The 25,390-nt window shown below is 42.9% G+C and overlaps 1 protein-coding gene across 9 annotated transcripts in view; it reads right to left on the reverse strand.

Annotated features, from left to right (window-relative positions):
- Nucleotides 1–503: 503 nt before the first annotated feature.
- The window catches only part of LOC311265861 (serine/threonine-protein kinase WNK2), a 45,382-nt gene continuing 20,495 nt past the window's right edge, over nucleotides 504–25,390 (reverse strand). Inside the window, exons 6-30 of one of the 9 annotated variants that reach the window (XM_084367930.1) lie at nucleotides 24,936–25,155; nucleotides 23,185–23,461; nucleotides 22,983–23,095; nucleotides 21,724–22,632; nucleotides 19,950–21,086; nucleotides 19,281–19,319; nucleotides 18,594–18,773; nucleotides 17,948–18,379; nucleotides 17,283–17,579; nucleotides 17,024–17,067; nucleotides 15,737–15,896; nucleotides 15,494–15,610; nucleotides 14,729–14,899; nucleotides 14,401–14,452; nucleotides 14,018–14,116; nucleotides 12,806–13,605; nucleotides 12,278–12,335; nucleotides 12,118–12,176; nucleotides 11,292–11,947; nucleotides 10,070–10,296; nucleotides 9,661–9,885; nucleotides 7,307–7,405; nucleotides 4,165–4,209; nucleotides 3,351–3,652; nucleotides 504–3,250 (exon numbers count right to left, since the gene is read on the reverse strand). In XM_084367930.1, coding sequence (XP_084224056.1) covers nucleotides 2,900–3,250; nucleotides 3,351–3,652; nucleotides 4,165–4,209; nucleotides 7,307–7,405; nucleotides 9,661–9,885; nucleotides 10,070–10,296; nucleotides 11,292–11,947; nucleotides 12,118–12,176; nucleotides 12,278–12,335; nucleotides 12,806–13,605; nucleotides 14,018–14,116; nucleotides 14,401–14,452; nucleotides 14,729–14,899; nucleotides 15,494–15,610; nucleotides 15,737–15,896; nucleotides 17,024–17,067; nucleotides 17,283–17,579; nucleotides 17,948–18,379; nucleotides 18,594–18,773; nucleotides 19,281–19,319; nucleotides 19,950–21,086; nucleotides 21,724–22,632; nucleotides 22,983–23,095; nucleotides 23,185–23,461; nucleotides 24,936–25,155 — 7,069 coding nt within the window. In that variant the 3' untranslated portion in view covers nucleotides 504–2,899. Of the gene's footprint in view, nucleotides 3,251–3,350; nucleotides 3,653–4,164; nucleotides 4,210–7,306; nucleotides 7,406–9,660; nucleotides 9,886–10,069; nucleotides 10,297–11,291; nucleotides 11,948–12,117; nucleotides 12,177–12,277; nucleotides 12,336–12,805; nucleotides 13,606–14,017; nucleotides 14,117–14,400; nucleotides 14,453–14,728; nucleotides 14,900–15,493; nucleotides 15,611–15,736; nucleotides 15,897–17,023; nucleotides 17,068–17,282; nucleotides 17,580–17,947; nucleotides 18,380–18,593; nucleotides 18,774–19,280; nucleotides 19,320–19,949; nucleotides 21,087–21,723; nucleotides 22,633–22,982; nucleotides 23,099–23,184; nucleotides 23,462–24,935; nucleotides 25,156–25,390 lie in introns of all 9 variants that reach the window. The other 8 variants (XM_084367929.1, XM_084367928.1, XM_084367931.1 and 5 more) reach the window with 8 other exon arrangements.

The following is a 25,390-nucleotide window of genomic DNA, read 5'->3' on the forward strand; positions in this document are numbered from 1 at the left end:
GTCTGATCTCACGTCAGATTCTTTAATTGATCCCGCAAACTTAATAAACACTGAAACATTTATCATTTATTGATGGAATTGATCCTAATTGAAGGAGCGCTATGTAGTTCCGGGGGAGTAATTTTAATCAGAAGAACTTTTTGTTTTTTCATGACTGAATAATAATAAACAAACTGACCTTAAAGGACAACACACTTCATACTGTTTTACTTTGTTTATATGTGGCGGACCCTGCCACCTTTCTAGCTTCAAACAGTGTTCTGGAGGCCTTATTTCCCCCTGAGAACAGCTTGTTTATTCAGTTAATGAAGAAATAAATATGAGTTTGTATTTTTTAATATAAATACAATTCTGAGCTTGAATTTCCTCTCCAAACCTACATAGTGCCCCTTTAATATAATATCAACTCAATGCTACATATGCTTGTAACCACTCAGATATGTACTTTAAATAAAAGCTTCCAAAATAAAAAATAGAAATAAGGACAACATTGAAACAAACCATCAAGCACAAAATAATATTTATTTCTCTCTCAACATACAGTCTGTGATTAGAGTGCAGCAGGGTAGGGTGGGGTAATGCAGTGGGACACACAGCAGGCAGAAGCAATCCCACACAGTTTGAATACAAGCTTTTTGACAGTCAGAGCACATTCACCAGGGGGCAATGTTGTCCACAGAGAAGTGAGATGAGCGGAGAAGAGAAAGGGTCTGAAACCGCTCCTCCTCTGTGCATCCCAGCCCTCCGCTTCATCACTGCATCCGGACGAATGCGCCAACAATAGTTATTCCCTCGCCTGCTCCCGGTGAGTTAGCAGCGAGGGAGGTGGAAATGAAACAAAACCAGATACAAGTGACAGAGAACAGAAATCTCTTACTACTGGAAGTATTTCACCAAAGCAGAAGACTCTGCATAATATCCTATAAAAGTCCAATTCAAACCGAATTGATGGAATAATATACATCAAAGCAACCCCTCCACTGCCACCGACACCCCCTAAACAATCAGACAAACAAAATGTACAAATATAAACTACAAGAAAACTGTACAATTCACAGCTTGGCAGGATTGGGGTGCTGAAACCGTTCAAATGTGTTGTGAAGATGTGAGATATCTTACCATAGAAGCTCTATTGTTTATCTTTGCTTTGTGGAACATGAAAAGTTGGCCATGCTTGTCAGTGATATAAAAGTACAGGCGGTGACACCCACTTATATACAGTGTAGGAAACTCTTAAACATAGGTTGGGATTAAAGGAGACCATATGTTGTGCAAATCTCCTGCATCAAGTATCATTTGAATTTTGCAATATATTACTGGAAATGAAAATAAAAAGAGGCTATCATCAAAAGCAGCCTGGGAAATCAAAAGTCACAACATCAAAATTTCAACAAGGCAATAACACTGCTTTGTGAGCGTCTTGTTTGTTTAATTTGAGTTTGTTTTTTTTTTCTCTCCGTACCATCTCATGTGAATATAATGCTTAACTGTACAGTGGAATCACCTCAGACGATAGCAGCATAAAAGAAAACAACAAACAAACAAAAAAAATAATCAAGCTTTAAACATCAAATAATTTAAAAGACAACGTCAGACTTAACTGGTGATTGCACAAAACATTTGACATACAGTGTATGCTGAGTAATAGGACAGCCAAGTTGAAAGAACATTTAGCAGTAGTGACTTCAGAGTTTGATTGGTGCTTTGTTGTGTTTATACTTTGCCTGGGAACATCTATCTGTTGCTTGGTGATTTGTAACTTTGTTCAACTTCAACTTTTCAGCTTGCTCCTGTTGCACACATCAGAGATAAGGCTTGTGGCAAGGCCACGATCAAAGCTTTGTGGAGGGGTTAAATTGCACTTTAAAGCCTCAAGCCTTCACATATTAATTGCTACATTCTGATCAGAACACTACCAGAGGTACATACTGTAGAAAGAGCTATGTACAGTATATATGGCTCTGGACACTGCCTTTCATCTGAGCACAAGGCTACAACACTGACACCTCCTGCGCTGCCCAACGCATTCGTCCTATCAAAAAGAGGCCGTGTCCGACAGAACCATTTGACCTGAAAGAGTGGATTTTGGCTGCTGGCGTAATGTTTTTTGTTTTTTTTATTTCCTTCTCGCGTCAGTCGTACATTAACCATTTGTTTCTGCAAGGCAACGGTACATCTCACCACTATGGCATTCCATCTGTCACAGGGGTGGAAAGTAAACACGGGTTAAAACATGACTTTATTATTTAAATAAGAGCATATACTGTGTTAATAGTGCAGTACTACAAGGGCATTCATATGTAAACCAAAAAACAAAAGTGTCTGTAATGCATTAAAAAAAAAGAGGGACTGCACTCAAGCTTTAAATGAAAATAACTTGGATGCAGACATGCTTTGTTTCACAGAAGAAAAAAAATCTATAAATCAATTTTCAAGGCACTACATTTCTTCAAATATATTTCATCATAAATACTGTCCTGTTCATGTATCTCAAACCACTTGTATTTGGATTCCAATGTAGTGTTTAACGTGTATTTAACACAGAGAAAGGCGATGTGAAAACTGCATTAATAAAGAATAAAGTGAAATATGTTTTTCGTGACCGCAGACAAAATGTCTTGTATGGCTGAGTTTAGTCAAGACCAAAGCCAAAAAGCATTAGGTATCCAGACATACGTAACATGTACTGTATAGCATACACACATACGTTCACGCGCACACACACACACACCCAAACACACACACTTAACTACAGATATAGGTGTTGTATAAAGACTATCAACACTCGCATCATGTTATTTACAACATCAGAATATGTACATGTGTGGCTCTGGTGATCCAGAACAGAGTGGAGCTGGACCATCCCGCTCATACACACTAACACATTTTAGTTGGCAGATTAGGTAGTCCTAGTGGTTTTCGGACAGGGGCCATTCTCTGGTTCATGCATGACCAGAGGGTAGGCTTTGATCCCTGTGCTTGCCATTGTGGCATAGGGCATCATTCTTGCAGCACCAAGCAGGCCTACAGGACCCACGGGCCCTACGGGACTAGGCATACCAGGCCACTGCTGGGAGTAAAGAGGACCAGGAACCATCCCGCCATAGGAGCCTGCTGGCATAAGGTACCCAGGAGAGAGCATTGCTGAGGAGTTGGGAGCTAGGGTTGTGGGCAAACCAGGGCCTAAAGCAGCAGTCAGGGGGCAGGAAAGAGGCAGCTGGAACTTGCTCGGACCAACATGGCATTTCATCTGAAACAGAAGGGAGCTGTTGTACAAAGACGTCCACCTCAAAATGTCATAGATCAAACCCGAAAACTGATCCGTAATCATCTAATCCTGTCTCGAATACCTCACGTGCAGCTGCTCCCATGGGTGGCGTTCTGCCTTCCAGGTCCTGCTGGCGTCTCTGCTGTTTGATCTGGTTCAGAGAGGGCCGAGGCTGATTGGCTGCCGCAACGGTCTCTTTCGTCCAGTCGTCTACCAGTTTGTGAAGATCGTCGGTGAACGTGCCTCTCTTGTTGTTGCTGTTGTTGGTCTGCACCTGAGCGAGCCGCGTGATTGGCTGAGGAGACGGTGAGGGTGTGGCTGAGGTCAGTGAAGGCTGTGTCTGACTGGCAGCCGTCTGCGCTGTGGTGGTGTTGAGAGACGACCCTGAAAACACAGAAATGTCTTAGAAATCTGGCCAGTTCAAGAAATGGGACAGTCAAATCAATTGGCTGCTGTATGGCATCATTAAGGCACTTGAATCTATAATATCACCTCCATAAAAGCCATCTTTCAGTACTGTTATAATAGTCCTTATGGTTTTGTTGAGGACAGAGTACACAATTGATGTACTGTGATACATTTTGCCAACAGAGCAGCCAAAGGATTACAACATAAATGACTTTTCTGAGTAATTATAGACAAATGAAATGTTTGATATGCAAGCAATGACTAAATTCAGCAATCAAGACATTGACACCGCCATGCAAAACAACAACAAACGTAAATCAATGCAACGATCTGAAGGTTATTACCCACATTTTCAACAGTAACTGTCACATTTTGAAAGTGACAAAACAAAAAGAGAAAATAAAGTGCACATACAAACATAAGGAGGACTAAAATAGTGAAGACAGAGTAAGAAAGACAGAGAGTAAGAAAGTAAATGAGATAGTTACTACTACTGCGCTCTTTGCCTAGACATAGTCGTTTCAGAGTGGACCCTATAAAAAGGTAAAACAGCACAAGACAGAAACAGTTAGGCCAGGACACACTGCACACCACACGTATGTGGACAAGCTGCTTCAAAAGCACATTCAGCTATCAAAACAATTGGGGAGAGAGAGAGAGAGAGAGGAAGAGGAGGACAAGGGGGTTGAGAATCAGTGAGGAGGACTGGAAGAAGGAGCTTAAGTGTTCTTTTTAAAATAGGAAATCATTTGAAAAGCTGACTACTATAGTAAGTGCGCCTTACATGCTAAAGAAAGAGAGCACACATAGCTGTGAGCCTTGGGTTGTGATGTTGAACGTTCAGTTCCTGCATTGTCTAACAACCTTTTCAGGATGAAGACCATCAAATTTTAAACTTGCCTCGTAATTAATTTACTAGAACAATTGTGGTAAACTATCATCTGTTTAATCAGCTTTACACATAATTTGGATTTATTTGTTTGCAAGATTTGATATGAATTAATGGTCCATTAAATGTAAGTGAAAGACCACAACAGGATACTAAGTGTTTTCTAAGAAAGGAGGACTGCAGCCTGGATTAAAAAGAGATCCTTTGTCGATGTGAGAATGCCTGTGAAACAAAACGTGACACCAAAATAAATAAAACTTGAAACTGAAAGAGCACACAGATACTAGCTGGAACTCATCACTTCAGTGATGTCAGCACTTGTCAGAAACATGCAGGTAACTCAGGAGAGGTGGAAGGAGAAAAAATAAAGTAGTAATATTGATGATACAGCCCTTCATATGGCGGAGCAAGTCTCCATCAGTGCCCTGCCTGGCGCCTGCACCATGCACGTCTTCTCCGTCCAAACATGAGGGACAGAGAGAGCTCTCCTATACCACAGCAAAGGGCCCTGCCTATCAGGGAAGGGGGGGGGGGGGTTCTCTGTGTTAGTATACAGAGGAGTGCTGACTTGGGCAAAGTGCCTTGACTTGGGAGATGTTATACAATCAAAATTAACAGTGGATGGAAACAGACAATAAATAAATAGGGTATAAAGGCTTTGGTAGTCTATCTTACATTTAAACACACACATACGAGGCTTTTCCATTAGCACATTAAGCCGCGCTGATTTGTGTTTCCATTACCAGTTTAAAGTGTGCAAAGTTGAGCCAAGCTGTGTCCGAGATGGACCATCTCCAGAACGAGGCCTAAGTGCACCTTCAAGCGTTTAAGCAGGCTGCAATGATGTGTTCTGGATGCGGCTGACCTGTGACGACGCCCCTTCTCCTCAAACATGCAAAAAGTCTTTAGTTTTCAGCTCTTCGTACTGTTGTCCTTCTAACTTTATTTTGCTTCCCTGTTTGTACTTTCTGACATCATCATGTTTGCTCTCAGCTGTTTCAGGAGTTGAGTTAAGTTACTGCTGGTTAAAACCCAACACCTCCTCATTTAGCTGCTTCATAATAAAAGCTTTAAAAACTAAACCACGGGACTTTTATTATGAAGAATTTATAGGAAATGAAACGTGTTTTTCACTATATTAGCGGGCCTTTGTTATTTTCCATTCTTAAAAAATACTGCAGCGCTGCAAGTATTTACAGCCATTTCTTTGATTACTATTCAAGGCTAGTGTGTCATCACTTAAAGACACACCTTCAAGCAGGTGGCCCTGTTTTAATGAAAATGCAAATCCCTGCCACGCTGGTCTGACATGTCGAGTCAAACCAAATAAAGAAGTGCCAGCAAATGTGTAAGGAAAAACCTCAACACACACAAAAACACTTGTATAAACAGGCACACTGTCTTCCTTTAGATCTGACCTCAGGCCCATGTTTGGAGAGAACTCGCCCCAGTGTGCTCGTGGGGTCTATTTTTTAAAGCCAGAAGCACGGCACAAAGCATTTGTATGAGGGGGAGGGGGCAGTATAATCTCAAATGAATGGTTATGAATGTAACTGTGGGTCTGTCAATTGTTGATTGCCAGAGGAAAGACTGTGTTAAGTTACTTGCAGCCTGGGCATTGGAGGACATACACATGAATCTCGAGAGGCATGCAGACCTGGAAATGTTTCCTTTTCAATTTTCTTACCAAGAAATGGAAAGATGGCCATTGTTACTTCTTTTCCCTTATACTTCATTCTCTCTGACCACCAGAGACACTGATTCTCACCTGGAGGACTAATGGCAAAATCTTTCTGAAGAAGTATTACTCAGAACATGGTGAGGATGTTTGTAAGATGGCCGCTGCTACAGTATTTCACGAGGCCGTATTTACACTGTCTGAGTGCACAAATGTACAACAAAGCTCATATTGTTGTTGCACAACTATCTGAGATACTACTCAGCAGCAAGTGGAAACACGACTTGATATCAAGAGGCGCATGAATTACTCTGAGCCTGTAGTTAAGGACAATTCTTTCAGCAATACGTTTAGGAAGCCACTACTTTGATAAGGCATAGCTTCTTATTTACATACAAAATAACAGGTCGGACTGCCAAAACATATCTTAATACCTGCCTGAGGTAGTCATACTGCAATTTTTACGACCGATGCAAAGATAAAAGACGTGAAATTGAAAAAAAATACAACTATGTATGCCATTTAAATTTGAATTGGTGGTTAATGCACAACTCTGTTAAAAAGGCGTATAGTGCCATTAACCAGTGTCTCACTTGATACTACCACTGGGGGGCACTAAACTCAGAAAATGTAAAATTCTACAGCAGTTAACAGGTGAAGGGACCTCCAGTAAAGACATATGCTACACAGAAAAAACACCGGCTACACTGATTGGCTCGAAGATGAAAAGAAAACACATCCTCACCGCACCAGCCTTTGATTCTGGTAGAGTGTGCTTTTGTTAGTTAGATTCAGTTTACTTTGTTCATATGAGTTTTGAATATCAATATCGAGTGTGTGCATGTGATGGACAAAACTTTGAAGTTGCTGAAGGAGGGGGCAAGTGGTAGGAATAGAAAATGGGTAATTTATGTCAGATAAGGCCCGTGTGGAGGGTGAAATAGAAGATCCAATATATTACATATAAATAAAAAAAGAATTGTGGTTGGTAGAAGAGAGAGGCAGGTTAAATAAAGATAAGATGGAAATGAGTGAGGGGAAATAGAAAAGAACAAATACAAACAGATGGACAGAGACACAGGTCCACTGAGGAATCTAGTGCGTGGTTTGCTACTAGATTTATAGGTGACTCTCTCTGACGTTTGGTGGTAAACCGTCCAGCCTGTAAAAATGAATATAAGAGGGAAGAAGAGAAGAAACAAGAGAGACACTTTGTAAAAGTGCACAGAGACTGGGATGAGAAACCCCCACCATCAAAAGCACCAGCAAAGGATACTAAGAAGAAGTGCACGATATGCAGGATCCCACTAAATTATCTGGTGATTTAAGGGACATTTTAGCAAATACTTACAATTCATAATAGACAGCATTATTAAGGGGAAAAAACACTATCAGGTAAGGGTACTGAGGTTGCATGATTGAGTTTTGTCCCCATTTATTAATTCATTTGTCATTGTTTATTTGATGGAGTCAGATTACTACTTACTACTAATTATTACAGCATTTTTTAGCATGGATTGAAATTTGCAACACCTGTACTTAGAAGTGCTTTTAGCATGGCTTAAATCCAGAAAATACTCAGAATTCAATTTCAGAATACAATGTATAAGAAAAATCTACTGTTAGATAATATTAAGTGTTTATACAGTGTATTAAAATGTATCACTGAATACCACTACCACTTACTAATTACTTACTAATAATAAAGTAATTCAACTTTTTTAGCAAATTAAAAACCAAATCAATTGAAACCACAGCATTTAAAAGCAAGAAACCAGCCAGATACAGAAAAGACAAAGGTTCTGGGGCTGGTTTCACAAAAACACACTCTGGTCTTCGATTTAAGAAAAATGTTGAATAAAAATTGATGTTCATCAGCTTCACAATGCTGTTCTTGACTATTTTAAGTTTTACTAAATTAAAACATTTCAAACGACAAGCACAAAAATTGCACTTTTGCTGAAGAATTTATGAGGTACAATGGCACAATTTTTCCAAGGAGAGATGCTGTGTTAACTACCAATTCCAAAATATTGTTAGCAAACAACAAAAAGAGCCATGTTTCATTATCTGTCAGTTTTCAGCAACTGTTACTGACCGTTAGAACTGAGAATTTAACATTTATCCATCTATTTTTAGTTTGCCTGAAAAATAGTACGAGTATTATGTAATACCAACTCGTTATTGTCTACACTGCAGGTTATAGTAGATAACTGAATAATTTTTCATGTTTTCCTTTATTTTAAGTTTTATTTTTAGTACAGTATACCTTACATGTCATTTTTACATTAAGTTCTTGGCTTGAACTAAAGGTTATCTTGGTTCATGTAGCGTTATGAGATATAAAAGTGACAAAGTATGACTTAAATATACTTGCAATGTACATTTAGGATTAAACAATTAAATTAGTGGATATAGTAACAACTACAGACAATTATCTGTTATCGTTATCAGTTTGGATTTTGAACAGCAGTGCATCTGAAATACACAGATGACATACAACGATCAGGCATAACATTATGACCACCTGCCTAATATTGTGAAGGTTCCCCTTGTGCAGCCAAAACAGCTCTGACCTGTCAAGACATGGACCTGTGAGGGTGTCCTGTGGTGTCTGGCACCAGGGTGTTTTATAGTGGATCCTCTGGGTCCTGTATGTTGGGGGGTGGGGCCTCCATGGATCAGACCTGCTCCAGCACGTCTTACAGATGCTCGATCAGATTGGGATCTGGGGAATTTGGAGGCCCGGTCAACACCTTGGGACCTTTATTGTGTTCCTCGAGCTGTTCCTGAGCAGTGTTTGCGGTGTGTCAGGGCACATTGTCTTGCTGGGGGGGCCACTGCCATCGGGTAGTGTTGTTGTGATGAGGGCGTGTACTTGGTCCACAACAGTGTTTGGATGGGTGGTGCATGTCAAGTGGCATTCACATGAATGCCAGCACCCAAGGTTTCCCAGCAGAACATCGCATTGTGATGAGATGATCAATGTTATTCACGTCACCTGCCAGTGGTTTTAATGTTGTGGCTGATCGGTGTATGTATCAGGACACAATGCACACATTCATGTATAGCACAAAAGTGACACTTCTTTTTCAATCGGAGAGACACTAGCCTCCTGATAAGTACATTAGAAGTGCAGTTGTTTAACATATGGTTTTAGTTATACATCTATTATTTTAGATATACATACTGAACAAAGTTGCTCAGTTAAATTAATGTGGTCCTGTTTGTGTCCATTATCCTTCATAATGAGACTCTTGATCCTTCTACTTGCAAAATGTGTTCCATGAACTGAACAGTATGGACAACATTTTGTTAAGCATTTACCTTAGCCCTAGAGGCTGTTATGTAGATAGCATGTCCCATCCACACACACAGACACACTCACCAGCATGCACATGAACCTATAATGTGTACCTTGACCAGGGCCAGCTTGGCTGGCTGTTCCATCACCATGTAGCCCAGCGTAGATGTTGTCTGAGGAGAAAGAGCCCTTCAAGGAACAGGGTTGTTGGGTGTGGACCTGCTCTGGACCGGTGCTTGGCTGATTGCTGGAGCTGGAGCTGCCACTAGAGTGGGCAGAGCCATCTGACAGAACTGAACTTTTAGCTGGGGAGCTGGATGAACTGGCAGCACTTTCACCTTGGCACAAAATTTAAAAAAGAAAACGGGTGAGTCAGAGTGAATCACTGTGTGAATCACACACTCCTACAGTTTTCTGAGCCTGATGCCATTCCTGTGTTTTCAACTTCAGACTGAAAAGCTCTGCAATACACACAAATCATTACAATAACCACTTATCACCACACCATCCCAACCCACATACCTTTCCTCTCCGTGGAGGTGTTGAGATTGTTTTTGAGCTGCTGCACCATGGGATTCAGCAGTTTTCCAGCCTTCAGCTTGTGTTTGCTGGCCCTGCGCCTGCGGCCACTTGGAGGTGCAGCATGAAGCAGGCCAACATTGGGGGGCAGTGTTTTGCCCAGCTCTTTGTACAGATGCTCAATCTCATTCCTCTGGAACGCCTGCAGCTCAGAGATCTCTTTCATGTGTCTAGTGAGAAGGTACGGAAAGAGATCAGACAGAAATGTATTTAAAATATTGGCGGTCGGTTGATTTCATCATCTTTTTTAAAGCACTTTTCTCTGTAATTTAGTCTCCATGTAGTCCACTTAAGCCTCTGTCATTAGGAATTGTACTCATGACACCTGCTTCGCGGGAATCCTCTCCTACAGCATGTATCGTATTACTGAGTCGTTCAAAATCCTCTCCAAGTCCTCAAAAAACAAGCTGCATTGACTTGACTGATAAACCTCAACTTAGTGATATCATTTTATGAGCTTCCACATGATCATTTAGTTTTTGATGAGCTCTGTGCAAAGGAAAACAAAGTATTGTGATATTCTAAGATGCAATGTAATGTATGCCCTTTTAGTTTACTGTGGTTAAAATCATAATAATGGCAAAGCAGTCAAAATGATTAAGTAACATTGTATTTGTGTGCATCATGTTATTAAAGTCCTCATTGCATTTATACTATTGCTAATATTAATGCCATGATTTTAACTCAGCTCATGTGTTTGTTGATAAATGACCGCTCCAAAGTTTTGTTCTGTGGTCCAATAACAGTTAAGCAAGCTTGGAACCCAGGTGAACCTCAGTCAACTTTCCTTCAACTTTTCTTCAGGAGTTTGTGAAGAGTGAGTGCTTCAAATTCATGTTACTGCTGCAACAGTATGAGTGAGTTCTCTCATCAGAGCAGTGTTTTTTAATAAAGTGATGGAACACATTTATTTTTATTAACTTGTGATACGGTATCTACTTTATAGTCAATTATATTGGGAGAGGATAGGCCTCCTTTCAAAAGTGAAAACTGGATTAATGTGTGGCATCTGCAAAACTGCAATTACAGCAGTCAGACCATGAGAACTGAAAAGTGAGCATGAGTATAAACAAAGTATTGTAAAGTGACATGCACAGTTTAGATTCAAGTGACACGGCAGACACATTTGTGCAGCCGTGTGTGAGTGCATATGCGTGTGCTTTACTTTTCTCTCAGTTTCTGTAGCTCTTTCCTCATATCTGCATCCTCAAACTCGGAGTCATTGTCACTGCTGATGTAGGATGAATGGGCATGTCCTGCAGAAGCGTGACCGTTCATTGCCACGGGCTGTCGGCTTGGTGATTCAGAGCTCTGCTCACTTTTGCTCCGACCAGAGCGCCGCAGGAAGGCCACTGCCCTCTTCACGAGGTCGCTTCCACTGTGCTCAGACAGGGTATGAGGTGGGGGAGCGGGGTGGGCCGGAGGAAGGGCTATGCTGCTGCTGTCCTCATCTGCCGAGTCAGAGTAGAGTTGAGAGGAGTTGTGTTGTTGTTGATGGGTCGGAGTGTCCATGGTCTGGGCACGAGGGATGTGGTGTGGGGTGAGATCAGGGCTGGAGGTAGGGGTGGCCTGGTAGAAGTTTGGTGGGGCAGAAAAACGGTTACTAATGTGGGGTTTGGATGCTCGTACATTCTCATTAACAGCTGCAGCTGCCAAAGAGGACTTGCCCACAGGGACATTGCCCTTCTCCTTGCTCCCTTTGCCCTGACTCTGGCTGTGAGACCCTCCAGAACCACTAGAGGGTGCTGGGGAACTGTAGGTGCTAAGGCTCGTTTTGCTCTTTTCTGAACGACAAATGACATCCGGTGGAGTGGGGATGATCTGGAAGGAAGGGAAACCCATGTTCATAACAAAATTAGGATCTGTAAACATCATCAACTAATCCAATGTTTAAGCAACAAACTGGACAAACAATGGCATCAGTCATGACCTGTAATATAATTTAATTTGGTCAAATTACATTGGCAAGTGTTTTGAAAGTGGATTCTTACTTGAAAACGGCTTTTGGAGCTGGTGGTCACATCCCGTCTGTTCACAACCCTGTTAGTGGCTAAAGAAGCAGAAAGAATGTTGTTTTTAAAACAAATGACTCTAAAACTATCCCGCAGCAATGATGTGATATATACACATTACGTAAATAATGTTACCTACCTGCCACTGCAGAGTCACTTAGTGCACCCACACTATCTGTGCGCTCAGGAATCTGCGGCTAAAAGAGAAAAAGAGAGGGGTGTGTGTGGGAGGCTGCAATCATTTTGAACAGTGGCAAGTGGTAAATCGCTAGATGCGCAAGATGAGTGTGGTAAGGCCAGCCATTATCCTCTCCTGACCTCACTTTTGTCTGAATGAGTCAGACCCTAATTTGTTTTTGGTAGCAGCCATGCACACAAAGAAACACACACACAGACACACACACACACACACCGACACATAGACACACACACGAAATAAAGCTGCCAGAGGAAGAGATCATGATGAATTATCGTGCTGACAGCAGTAATTTTATTACCCTCCGCTCTCTCTAAACACAGTATTGGTCTCACTCTTAAAAGCCAATAGTCAAATCAATAACATAGTGCAGGGAAACGATTCAATGACGCTGCCATTAACTTAGCTTCCAACCAATGACTGTATACTCAGATTTCTCTCTCACACACACATACAGACAGTGTAATTTACCAGTGGCTCCCCTTTCTTCTTTGTTAGTGCTCCCTCAGTGCTCTGACAGTCTGAGACTGGAGGTGAGCTGACTCCCTCTGTACCGGAGGCCTGGGGGTCAGACGCAGTGCTGGAGGGCTGGGAGGGAGCATGCTCCTGGTACAACAGGTTTCTCAGCTTCTCATCTAAAGTCTTGATGGTGCGGTCAACAAATTCCACCCTGCGTGGTCCCTCACCGTCCGACTCTCCTGGTCCGCCGCTGGCTGGCTGCTGGTGGCTAGACGACTGGGAGCTCTGGGAGGGCTGATGTGCTGGACTCTGGGGCTGGGAGGTGACTGTACCGGGCTGCATGGGGGTGGCATAGGGTTGCTGCAGAACTACAGACTGATGGGAGGCCAGCTGGGGTGGTAGTTCTCCAGTAGGACTGGACTTCTGATTAGGCTGATTAGTTTTAGAGGAGTTCAAACCACCAGCTGTTCCTTTATCAATAGCATTCACATCCAGAGAGACAGGTGGCACAATAGGGCAGCATGGCATGTCTGTGACCAAAGAAACAGCAGAGATGCAAGGCTCCTCCACCGGATGGGTGTTGTGATGGCTGGCACATGCAGCAGCAAGGGCATGTTTAGATACACAGGACTGAGGCTGCTGGATCCGGGCTTTGTCAATGTTTTGGTCTTGAGGTTGCACTGAGGTCTGAGCTGCAGGGGGCAGAGAGGAAGAGGAGGACGCACTTTGGGAGGATAAAGATGCAATTGGGGTAGTAACTGCAGTTGTGTTGCTGTTGTGCCTGACTGATGACGCGGCAGACTTTTCAGATTCTGGAGAAATAAAAAAGGTTAATTAGGAGGATAACAGATTTCGAGTATGTTCTCGGTTCAGCTAAGGCCGAAGAACAGGAGCTGGGTCCTGTGGGTGCCAAAGTGTTACATCACTGCTTGTCTTGCCCCATCAGGCTCTGTCAGCTGGAGTATAAATCCTGCCCTTCACTTCAGCCTATAACCACTGCAGAAGCATTCTTATATAACTGACCCCAGCTCTAATGCATGCGCAGTGTCTTCACTAACCAATGCAGCAAGCAAGACACAAACAATTCAGTTTTTTTCTATAGACCATACAGTCCTGGCAGAGAAAGCAACTCCTCACATTAAAACATTTTACTAAGTGAGCAGTAAATCTGAGAACAGGAAGGAAGCAATACTGATACTCAATATTTCCGAGTGTGTAGCATACCATGGACTGTAGAGGTGTCAGATGTAGTCTTCTCTTTGTCTAACATAGGCGTCTCAGCCACAGGGCAGATGATAAACCAGCGCTTGCCAGTGTGGAGGACTGTCAAGGGCAGAGACACAGAAAAACCCATAAATACTCATTTACTATTAAATTAATTCAGTAGTAGAGCTGAAGGTATTGACTGGCCACTGTAAAAGCACAAGGATAAATAAAAACAGAGTTTTAGGTTAGTGAATAAATCATCCACATTCCAATGTCACATCATAACAGACCTCTTAAGAATGCAAACGTACAAGAAAGCAGCTGAATTTAACAAGAGCTGAAAAGAGTGAGTGGATTTTGTTTAAGTGAATATATACAATCCAGGTGACTTAAAGTCTTACCATTTTGCTGGTACACCAGCTGTGGGGTGCTGGGTGTGGAAGCCTTCAATCCCTAAAGAGAGAAAGGATTACTACACAGATCTGATGCATGTGCATCAATTTAATAGACATTTAAAAAGGTTTCTCCAAAGGGCTGAACTTCAGAAATAAATTAAGTTAAATAAAAAAAACACATCAGCAAGAATGGTATTTTTGGCAGCTCCTGTTGGCAGCGTTGCATGCAAAGTCAATCCTGAGAGTGCTGTCAGGATGCTGTATCCAAAGGCAGAGAAACTCCAAGACAGATTGCGCCATTGCAACTATTAACTGTCAACAGTTCCTTTCTCACCTCTGCTCCCAGTGTGCCAGCTCCGTCACTCTGTTTGGGACTGCCTCCCTGGTCAGAGTTCCTCTCGCCCTCCGTGTCCTCACTCAACATGTCCTCAGCCTTGTCCACGATGTCCTTCAGCTGCTCGATGAACACTTCTTTTTCCAAAGGCAGAATGAAATCATTCTCCACCTAAGGGGGTCAAAAGAGAAAGAGGCAAGAGAATATTAAAGGTTTTAGCGTAACAAGTAATACTTCAAGGAAACCAAGAACAACAAATGTATAAGCATGTTTAGAAGGGAAACGTTTAAAAAGGTAAACAAAATGATCAAAAGATATTCTCTTAATATAGTTAGCTGCCAAGATAGAGCAAATTCAAACAAATGATTAATAAAATCTAACACTTCGAAATAACTACTTTTGCATAATTTTTTCTAAGCATTTCACATCATAAGGTGTAATTAAATGTATTGCTTTAGTGAGATTCAGAAGTAGGTATTTGCCTTGGACCACCTATCTGGTACATGATAATTTAGTGGAGCAGTCATGCCATAAATATTCATCCATCTATCTAAAAATATGAGCCCGATATGAATTGGTTAGGATTGGCGGGGAGAAGGAGCAAGAGAGAGACAGACAAAGATTTTTTGCTGCAATGCAGCTGAGAAGAGTATCACAGGGAGTTTCAGGGATCTGAGCCATAAGAAAGCATCGGACGCAAAGCACAGCTTACAGCACACTACAAACACCTTTCCATCAATTGACATGGCAGGGACTCCTACACACCATGTACGTAGCAATCTCCTCTGGTGCATCGCCATCCAGGTCAAACTTGAAAGTGACCATTTTATGGTTATGGGTTTCCAGCTGGCACTCGACCATCTTATCGCCAGTGTTACACACCTGCAACGAGCGTGGGCACAATAAATACACTGTCTACTATTACATTATATTCATAAATATGTTAATGAGATATATATTTGGCTGAAAGCGACATGTTCCTTGTTGGAATGTATTTTGGTTACCCACATTGAGCATGTTGAGCTTTGGCCTGCTAATCTTCTCTTGCCGAGAACGAGTCCGTGTGGACCTGCGGTGGTGTTTGCGGACCTTCCCATCGCCTTTACCTCCATGTGTCCCCTCGTAACCATCACTCATCTCCTTCCCTGATGTGGCATCAGAGTTGACACTGGTTTTGTGATGAAAGGTAAGTATTAGTTAAGCATTGCAGTGTTCATGGATACTGAACACGCAGCTCCACATTCCCTATAGGTGGACCATTGTGTTTAAGATTAAAATGCACATTCAGTTGTACTCAGAACCTAACAGAAACTAATGAGCAACAAGTAGAGATGGAAATGGTTAATAAGGTGTGTATATAAATAAAAAAATAATTTATCGAAGTTAGATGAGTTTCAGGTGCCACACAATCTTCTGGATGCGATGGACATGAATCTTGTACTGGAAATGGAAAGAGACTAATGGTTTTTAACTCCCTTCCTTGATATGGACCTCAGTGAAAAGATTTTTTATTTATCACTGCTCTGGAATGCCTGCAGGATTTGGAAAAATCTGATATGTCAGCCATGGGTGACGCTAAACTCCACATAAGCTCCACATAACGGGATATAGATTTGTGGGGGATTAGCTATCTGCCATCCATTATGAAGGAACAAGTGAACTTTCTGAAAATGAAAGAAGTTTTAGCTGCTGCTGGTCACAATGATACAAAAGATCAACAGATGCCAACACAGTGCTCATTAGAGCGCACTTTTACAAATATGTCTCTGTCTAGCTGGAGAGCTGTCCTTCGGTCAACACACTGCCAGATAATAGCTGTCAACTAGGTCCTAATTACACGACAAATACTTTAGTAGAATTTTTTCAATGTTTTCTGAGAAGTAAAGAATGTCTCTGCCTCAGGGAGTTTAAAACAAAACGATAAAAGCGACAGTCTTTTGGTAATATTTTAATCCTTTTTCCCCTTTTTGTTTAAGATGAAAGAGTGATGTCAATCAATGCAATGTTCCTTTGAACATAGCAATTATCAGGGTATTCATGTAGCTCTTTCAACAGTCTAAACAAAGGCGCTTCTAACTCAGAAGTCTGAAGTACTAGAGTTTAAGAACAAATGAATTATGTAAACATTCATGCCACTGCTGATCGGGCAGAATGATGCTCTATGGATTAATGTCAATTGGACAGCACCTGAGAGCTAGCTGAAATGACTCTGTAATTCTGAGAGATGCATACTGTACTGGCTCAATCACTCATTTTTCCCCTGCAGAGATGGCTGCAAAAAAAATAAGGTTGTACCTGTCATAGCTCTGTCCTCCAGTCTGTTTCTCTGCAGCTTGATCCTGCAGACAGAACACAGAGATAAACATACAGGAAGACTGAATCAGATAGCAACATATATCAATCAAGTACTTTATTTAAGATTACATTCCTGACAGTGACTAGAGAGGAAGTACTATACTACATATCGTAGTGCATGATGGCTCTGCAAAGCAAGCTGGGTAGAGGGAGAAAAAGTAGTGAGAACCAAGTGTGGAAGTGAGTCATGTGTCCATACCTCTGTGTTGGTCTCTGTTGGCCCCTGACCTGAAGCTCCTGTGACAGTACTGAGCTGCTTCTGCTGAGTCAGACAGGAACTGGCAGACCCAGAAGATGCTCTCTGAGAGTCAGAGGGCTGCAGCACAGAAATCTGGCTCTGAACCTGATTCTGAGACTGGGCCTGCAGGGGCAGTTGGCATGGGTTCTTGTTGTCCAGCTGGGCAGCAGCGATGGCTGGCTGGTCTAACCCATTCTGCAAAGCTGAGGAGAAGACTTCTAGCTCAGGACGGCTGACCTGGGCCTGCTGGGGAATCTGCTTTGAAAGACAAACAACATAATACATTATTATCATCTTGTTTATATATTTATTTGTGCATTTATTTATTACATTCATTGTAATAATTTCTCAAAACATCTTCGGTAGGATTTTCATCTATGAAGTACAGTATGTAAAACAACACATATCAGCAAAAACTTGAGTCATTTTATCATTTGCATTATTCAATTAATCACACTTTAACATTAAACTGTTCACTATCCTTCAGCTACAGAACAAAAGCGCAGTGACTAAAAATTATGTAAACAAAGATACGAAAACAGTCTGACCAAGGTTATCACAAACAAAGGTTCCAGTTCACACCCTCTCGGTAAACATCTGCACTCCACTGCAGCCATCATAATTACCTGTATCAGAGGCTGAGTGCTGCCATTTTTGGGAGGGTGTGTGCTCTGGGATGGCGCAGTGTGTGTGTGTATGGGGTGGGTGGTTGGTGCAGATATGAAGGCAGGTTGCAAATTGGAAGCATCAGATCTAACACTCTGCTGCAAAGCAGCAGTGGGCTGATGCTGTGGGGATGTGGGTCCCATCTTGCCCAGCACATGTGAGGGGGATGGTATGAGGGACACCGGAATTGGTGAAACCAAAATGTTTTCAGTGTGCAGAGGAGAAAGGGGAGAAACAGACGGGGTCACAGGGAGGTTCTGTCCAGGACAAAGGTAGAGGTGGTTAAGGGAAGAGGAAGTTGAAGGGTGAGGGGCAGTACAGGAGTGAGGGTAGGAGGATTCACAGTCAGTCACAGCTGCCATCACCTGGACTGTGGGATACTGTGAAGGAAACTGAAAGGAAAAGGAAAAAGGAAGGAAGAAACAGAGGGAAATCAAATAATCTAGAGAACAAAGTTCAAACATAGGAGGAAAAGATAACTTGCTTTAAAGCGTTATCGTTATTGCACTGTACAATCCAAGCTAGAAAAAAGTGCTTAGACATACAGTAGTTCAGCAGGTATTAACTAAAATATCTGTGAAAGCAGTGGGAACAGATAAACGATACCTGGGATGGGTGTGTTGGAGGTAGAGAGTTTGAAATCTGCTGATGGACAGCATGCGGAGCCATTGACTGTTGAGGAGGAAGTGCCTGGGCTGGCACACCAGAAGCTGATTGGCTGAGATTCTGCCCATGGCCTTGTCCATCTTGTCCAAGCTGTGAAATGTTTTGACCAACAGGAATGTTCTGCAGAAGAAGAAGAGGGAGAAAAAGAGGGAGGAAGTTCAATAATGGCAGGGATTCCAGTTTCATCTCTGTTTGGAAATCTGTATTTCCTGCTATTGACCCAGATGAGAATAGCTCACAATTTCCATCCTGTCCCTAAGCCTAGAATCAGTCTGAATCTGTTGCACACACTGGAGCACTGTGGACCAAAGGCACAGAGCAAGTCTGGGAGGGTTGGCTGATGCAGCAGCTAAAGCCACTCTTATTGTTTTCATTACTGTTCAATTATTTCTGTTGGCTGATGTCCGAGGAAACTCTTCTGTATTGGACTGTTCATTTTTTCATTCGCCTGCATGTCCACCAACACACCTGCTTCCAATTCAGCTGCACCAAATCAAAACCAGGCACCACATTTGAGTGGCTTCAAAACTAGCATAACCATAATGTTAACTTGTTTAAATGTATTTCTTTGTCCCTCCCACATTGAGTCCTACAGTGACAAAGTGTGTTGAGACAAAGGAGTTCTACCTGATTCAGGAAAGCAGCGTTGCAAAGATAGGGTTGAAACTGATGAAAAATGGAAAAAAAGGGCGAAGTCAGAGGGGGGAAAAGACACACAACATAGGAAAACTGGTGTTAGGCTGAGTGACTAATCAGTTTTTTAATCAAACTCGCGATGTGAAACAACACGATTAGCAAATCGCAAAGGCTGCGATTAATTTTGCTGTGTGATGCACATCTTATGCACGTTTAAACACGTCAATGGTTTTACAAATTCATGCCGTGCTCCTCGTGTGACAGTCATGCTCGCCAATCAGACATGGCCCGTGGGGACTGCATATACGCCTACCAACAACACGTGAAAACCAAGTAAAACCTTTGATTTGTAGTGCAGAAAAATGCGTCCTCTTGTCCAGCAGCAACCTTGGCTGATTTAGTAACAAAGAAATGCAGCACTTCCGTGACTCGGAAGTATTTCGGCTTCGAAGAGACAGATGTGCAACAAATATATTACACCGTGAATATTGAACTGAAGCTTGACTTTAAAAAATAAAATTGCAAATCGAATCGAAATCTTGGTCAGAATAACTGCAATTAGTTTTTGTCCCCCAAAATCGTTCATCCCTAAACTGGTGCACTTTGTGTGCCACCTTGCTACAATGTACTTTATTTTGATCGTCAATACCATTTACGCACCTGTTGGGTGAGATGTGAAGCCTGGCTATGCTGGGAAGAGGCTGGGAGGCTCTGAGGAGTCACCATCTGGTTAGCTCTGCCATACGTCTGTGAAACAGCAGTAGCCTGTGCAGGCAGGTAATGGCTCTGAGCTGGAGCAGTCTGTTGCTGCAGCACATTCAGGGCAGAATGTGCATAGCTCTGAGAGGCGGCATCAGGTAGACCTGCAGCAGGGTAACTCTGATGTGTGGCTGCAACTTGCACAACTGGGGCTACTGTAGCATGAGGTTGAGCAGCGTGGTTCTGAACCTGTTGGAGTGTAGACTGGGATATGTCATGGCTCTGTTGTCGAACTGCTGTCTGCATGATTTTCTGACTGTGCTTCTGTAGAGTTGGGGTATGTACTTGTTGCTGAACAGAAGACTGAACACTTTGAGAATGCTGGGTCGGCTGTTGTGCCATTTGTTGGTGTATGCTTTGCAGAGTTTCTTGGCTATGCTGGAGGTGAGGCTGAATATAAGCCTGCCCGGCATGTTGTGTTAGTTGTATACTGGACTGAGTATTTTGCAGTAAGGGCTGTTGGTGCTCTTGCTGAATAGGTATCTGTTGGTTATAAAGTGCTGGTGTGGAGGAGCTCTGACCAGGCTGCTGACTTGGCAGATTGACTGCAGTTTGGACATGTTGCAGTGCGCTGGGAGCTTGTGCAGGATGACACTGGGCTGTGGCTGCCAAAGTTGGGGCTACAGATGCAAGAGGGTAGCTTTGTGCTGGCTGCTGTGCTGACAGGGTGGTTGCTGCTGCTGCAGTCTGTTGTTGGACTGGTGCAGGATATCCTGATGCAGAGTGAGCCTGTTGGTGGTGGCCTGGTGCTTGGTAACTCTGTGCAACATGTTGTGGCACAGTTGATGTTGAAATACTTGCTGCATTTTGGGTCTGTTGCACATTTGGAGGTGTATAGCTAGCAGCACTGACTGTATGCTGGATGTTTACTGAACACAGACTGGCTGGAGCTGGTGCTGCAGCACTGTGTTGGCCAGCATATGGAGCAGCAGGGTAGCTGTGTCCAGGCTGGAGGTACTGCAGTGGTGCATGCACTGGTGTGCTGGAAGAGGGCAGGCCCTGGATAGACTGTTGATTCTGGTGACCTGCTGAAGTGGCCTGAGGATACAAAGGAGAGAAATTTAAGTTAGCCTGTCTTAAGGATGAATTTTACTGATAGTGGATAAACTCTCAAAACATCTGTGCCAATTTCATTAAGTCATACAGGATATATGTATAATGAGAGGATGAGGGATAATAATAAGTTGATGAAAAACATCTGTTTCAACAATGAGCAGGCTGTGCCAGGTGTGCGCTAAAATAAGGACGCAAGGAAGACATTGTCAGAGAGACTGAGAGAAGAGAGAGCAGACAGCGAGTCCTTCTCCTTCCATCAGAGGTCATCTATCCAAGGCAGGCGAAGGAGTAAGACAGCTGTAGCATTTTGCCAGTAAAGCAGAAAGGGAAAATGTTAAAATGGAGGTCAGTTCTAGAAGGGATTGATTAAAGTTAATCAGCAGGGAAATGTGGTCTGTTAGAGATTGCGCAATTATCCTCAGACAGGAGCAAGCTTATGATTTTTAAGAGGACGGTCAGCTCTGTAGGCCTACACAGTCAGCAAGACTGTCAATAGACAGGAGATCGGACCAGCTCCATGCAGAAAAATGCTGCATCTCCCACAAGCTGGGATAAATCAGTTAAGCAGGTTGGCCCCCTCAAGGGAAATTAATGCGTTTTGTCTATTATTGTGACCTACCACTCCCACAGCCTTGGTAACTTGTTGATCTCCGGCACAGAATCTATTGTCGCAGTCTCCAACAGGTTCTTGGTGTCCAACCACACTGCCACTCAGGCGATGACTCTTCAGGCTGCCGCCTCCATCAGTGCAGGCAGGCCTGTGGGCAGCTGAGGAGTGCAGCAGGGAGGCTTGGGTTGTTTGGGTGTGACAAGGGGCTGCTTTGCGGCTGATTATATTGAACAGGGACTGCTGCAGCAGTGAGAAATCAGAACAATCACTTGAACCTTTCAGCCGTCCATTACCAGGGGTGGTCACTGTTCCACCAGAGGACGGGTGGTGTCTAAAGTCACATGGACAGAGGTGTTTAGGCATGACTACAGAAGGGTGTCGGTGGCTCCCTTCCCGTGACCTTAGAAGAAGCAGCGAGAGGCAGGCTGGGCACATGTGGCTTCTATGCATTGCAAAATGTTGGTTATGATGAGAGTTTAGACCGATAAGACTACTAAGGTCAGAGTGTCTGCGTCCACTTGGCACAGGCACTGTTAAGTTCTCACTGGTAGATGGCATAATGCAGGTGTCACTGAGGCGGCGGTACTCAGAAGGTGAACAGACAGGGGAGACCTGCAGCTGTGGCAAAGCACTCTGGAAGGGAAAGTCATCCTTCGCCTCTGTGTGAAGCCCAGATGAGCAGAGTTCTGACTGATCCTCTAGTACTGTGGGGGTGGGACTGATAGATCTCTGAGGCTGAATGAGGGCACGGAGTTGAGCAATGTGGTTTGCCCGCTGTGTGTCGATAACAGGGGCACTTCCTCTCCGGGCTGCAGCTCCCAAACGAGTCCTGAGGTCTGGGCTCATTGTTGCCCCCCATACTTGACCCGTTTCACAGGAGTGAGGTCGATCTGGCAGAGAAGGGCTACTGCTCTGGCACTGATAGAGGAGTTACCCAAAAGCAAAACACATATTATGTTATTCAAAATGAAAGGAACATAAACAAAAAAAAAGGAGCAATGTAATGAGATGAGAAGGAACAAACAATGACACATTAATACATGAAAAATAATTATGCATATAACTATGCATGTTATGTGCATGACTGTGTTCATGAAGACGGATCTGCACGTGTCCAAAAATGTGTGTCGACTGTGCAGATCAGCACACAGCGCCTGCATTCTGTTTGTTCCAAGGCCGTGAGCAATGGCTGCAATCAGACAGTGTGTGTATTTTAATAAATCTGAATGTACATGATCCACCTGGGTGTGTATGCTCCCGATACAGACCTGCTGTGTTGCCATAGTAATAGGCTCCAGCAGGGACTGGTAGAGGACACTCTGCTGGCTGCTGTGGGAGTCTGAGTACACAGTGGAGCCCATGCCACTGTCAAGTGTGCTGTCTGCTGCAGAGACACAAAAATTATGTACTCATGTAAAAAAGTTAAAGATCAAGCTCATGTGTTTCCGTGTGGTGAACAGAATCTCTTACACGTCACTGAGGTGGCACTGGCTGGAAGGTTTCTCAGCCTGTTGTGCTGGTCTGCCTCTGGATCGTCTGGTTCCAGCAAAGGCTGTCCTACATGTGAAGCCCCAACAGAGGTGCCCTGAGATGGTGTCATCTGGACCCTGTGCCCCCCTTCACCTTGATCCATTGCAGCTGCAGCAGACACTGTTCTCTCCCTTCTCCATTTGATCAGTGCCACACGGTCCCTGATCGACTTTCCCACAGTCTTAGCATCACTCTCGTGGAAGAAGCCAGACTCCACCTGACAAAGAAGAGGGAAGAGCATGACTTCCAGGATATTTTTAGCAGAGACCATGTGAGAGAACAGAGGGTGCATTAAAAAGGGGAGTGTGTGAGGGAGAGAGAAAGAGTAAGAAAAGGAAGGAATAGAAAGCTATTTTAAGGGGATCAGAGCAGTGGGGAGCTATTCCCTTTGTCAGCAGCTTGGTTCATTGTTCACAACAGAACTGTCTAGGCCATTACATCTGCAAATAATAAAAATGAAGACACAATAGAAGAACAAAATAATAGCTAATGTGAAAAAATACTAGTCAAGTAGCTATGCCGTGCTTATTAAAATAATGCTATGTGAATAAAGCATAATCATTCATCGACTCTGCAGCATAAAGTACAGTATGCAAGCTAATTGTGCTGTCGTTCTACAAGTCTGCCTTCATCCCCAAGGCGATTGTTACAGAGAGGTCTCTAATTTTTTTTCCCAGCTTCACAGCCTGGTCAAGGCCAAAACAGACAAATGGTGGGAGATAGAGCAGACAAGAATGAGGGAAAGAGATGTGTGGGAGAGAGAGCGAGAGAACGAGAGAACAACAATGAAAAGAAAGACATTTGTTAAAACAAGACACAGAAACAAAGAAGGCAAGGACAGCAGATTCTCACTCACCGCTTTTAATAATCTGACACCCACTGTAACTCAGCTTACTGAAATGATTAATATGCAGACCTTTCACTCCCTTACTGATACATGATGTATGAGCATTTACTGTAGGTGTATTTGTGAAATATCTGATTAATTGCAGATGCTCCTCAATTCTGGCGCATTAGATAGTCCTAAGATAGGCCTTTTTTACACCAAACAAAGCCAGACAATTATTTTGTTTATATTCTCCAGCTGCTGCCAAACTATTTTAAATTAAGTCTTTCCTTTAATCCTATTACCCAATAAATAATATTATTGTGCTTGAGAATGTTAGATAACTGATAGAAAGGCTTGAAGTCAGTATTATCATGGCTTCCACAGTGAGAGAAATCTTCAGTGAAGACCATCAGATAAGGACCCAACGGATTGTGCAATAAAAGCCAAGCCGGGAAAGACAGGAGAAAACGATGTAAACAAAAGGAAAAAAATAAAACAGCAATCACTGTATTCCTGGAAGAGCAGGGTAAGTTATCACAAGCAATCTGCAGTTGAGTGCATTCCCTGATGATGAGATATGAGTACTGCCAACAGCTAGAACACACCAAGCCACAAAGATGTGCAAAGTATGACAAACTGCACCACTAGCATGGATCACAACTAACTTACTATTCAAAAGATTTTGAAAAAGTCAAACAAACAAACAAATGAAATCAAATGTGTTTAAGGTGGACAGCACAATGTAAAAAAAAAAGATGATGTATATAATCAGAAGTGTCCAAATCCATAGTTATCTCCAAATGTGTTTCTATTTTGAGTTCTATTTAAGTTTTTCCAACTACACCTGCAATTATTAACTCACCATCTCTTGTGCCACAACCTCAGGGATCTCCTTTTCCAGGTCAAACGTGAACTCGATGGCTCCACTCTCCTTGTACTTCCCTTTTAACTTCTTGTGGTCTTCCACCCACAGTTTCAGGGCTATTGAGGCCTTTTTCCCATCATCCTCCTCGGCTAGCTCCACCCTTACACCCGTGTCCTCAGCAAAGAAAGCATGGTTTAATAGGTCCTTGATGCTGTACCTGGGAGAAAGAACATTAAAGCTTAAGACTCTGGCACATATTTGTACAACACACACTGATGCCACTTTTCTGTAATGTACAATGTTTGCAGATAGTAGTAGCATCGATATAGTTAGCTGTGGAACAAGAATTCTGATGTGTTCATGATGAAAGGACATCTTGGTCACTCGAAGAAACCAATCAAACCTCAATTTGAAAAAAACAAACCGGAGGCTAATCAACTGTTATTTTCCTC

This window comes from Pagrus pagrus (genome assembly GCF_965226575.1).
Source record: "Pagrus pagrus genome assembly, chromosome: 11".
NCBI lineage: Eukaryota > Metazoa > Chordata > Actinopteri > Spariformes > Sparidae > Pagrus > Pagrus pagrus.